The sequence below is a fragment of the Parus major genome, unplaced genomic scaffold, assembly GCF_001522545.3.
Source record: "Parus major isolate Abel unplaced genomic scaffold, Parus_major1.1 Scaffold1423, whole genome shotgun sequence".
Taxonomy (NCBI): Eukaryota; Metazoa; Chordata; class Aves; order Passeriformes; family Paridae; genus Parus; species Parus major.
Genome location: NW_015380270.1, coordinates 1 through 1,365, shown reverse-complemented (window position 1 = coordinate 1,365; position 1,365 = coordinate 1). Strand labels below are relative to the sequence as shown.

Below are 1,365 nucleotides of genomic sequence, written 5' to 3'. Positions count from 1 at the left end.
GGAATCGTGAGGGGAGAAAAAGGGCGGGAATCGTGAGGGGAGAAGAGGCCGCGGAGCCGTGAGGGGAGAAGAGGCTCTGCCGTGTTTGGGATCCCTATTTTTGGGGTTCACGAGGGCGTTTCACGTATTTTGGGTCGCAGTTCGTGTCAGCCCCGGGCGGGGCGAGGGTGCAGGCGCTGCGGGACATCCCACCCCGGGCAGAAATCACCTGTTTCTACGGCGATGGCTTCTTCGGCGAGGGCAACCGCGGCTGCGAGTGCCGCACCTGCGAGAGGTACCCCCAAAACCTCCGGGGGACCCCGAAAATCCTCTGAGGGGGCCCAAAAACCTTCAGGGGGAGGGGGGAGGAACGGACTCTGAGAACCTCACAGAGGAGACTCTAAAAATCTCCTTGAAAGGCCCCAAAAACCTCGTGGAGGACCCAAAAGCTTCCCGAATTGGGGGGAGATTCTAAACCATGTGTGAGAAAGCCCAAAAATCTTATGGGGTGGTTGGGTGGGATTCCAAAAACTCTGAGAAAACCCCAAAATTTAGAGGGGGGTGTGGGACAGGGTATCTGAGGAGGGCCCAAAACTCAGAGACAGCCCCAAAAACCTTGAGGGGAGCCCAAAAAGACCAGGGAGAAAAGAAGGTTAAACCCTGAAGGGAGGGGATCCTTAAAATACACCTGGGATCCCTAAAATACACCAGGGATCCCTAAAATACACCAGGAATCCCTGAAATACACCAGGAATCCCTGAAATACAGGAGGGAATCCCTGAAATCTTCATTGTGGGGGGGTGAAAAGGAGTTTTTAAAGCGGAGGGGGGTTAATAAAGATGCCGCAGCCTCTTTCGGGAGGGCGTCAATTTGGGGTTAAACCCCCGATTTTTGGGGCTGCTCCCTCATTCGGGGGCGTCAATCTGGCCTGAATTTGGGGCTAAACCCCCGATTTTTGGGGTTGATTCGCCCCCCCTCCATTCCCCTTCAGGCGCGGCGAGGGCGCGTTCCGTCGTCGCGGCAAAGCGGCCGAGCCCCCTCCTCACCCTCCTCATCTTCCTCCTCCTCCTCCTCATCCTCCTTTGCGGGACCCCCCCCCGAAATACGAGCTGCGCGAGACGGACGTGAGGCTGCGCCGGGGGGCCGGGGGGGACCCCCAAAAACCTCCCCAGGGCCGCAGCCGTAAAAGCAAAAGCAGAAAGAAGCGGCTCCCCTCGCGGAAAGGGCGGCGGCAGCGCCGGGCCGAGACCCCCGGGACCCCCGGGACCCCCCAGCCCCGCGTGGCCCTGCACGACTGCGTGTCCTGCGGGGGGGGCTGCCGCCTGCGCGGGGGGGTCCCGTTGGTGCTGCTGGGGACCCCCAAATCCCACCCCAAATCCCACCCCA

General features: G+C 60.4%; 1 protein-coding gene across 1 annotated transcript; it reads left to right on the top strand.

Moving 5' to 3' along the window:
* Nucleotides 1–63: 63 nt before the first annotated feature.
* On the top strand, nt 64–1,361 carry LOC117243846 (histone-lysine N-methyltransferase KMT5C-like; the record flags this gene model as incomplete). The annotated part of the gene is made up of 2 exons (XM_033511821.1): nt 64–274; nt 971–1,361. Coding segments are annotated over 2 exons (602 nt in total), but the record flags the coding sequence as incomplete, so codon positions are not given.
* Nucleotides 1,362–1,365: the final 4 nt, after the last annotated feature.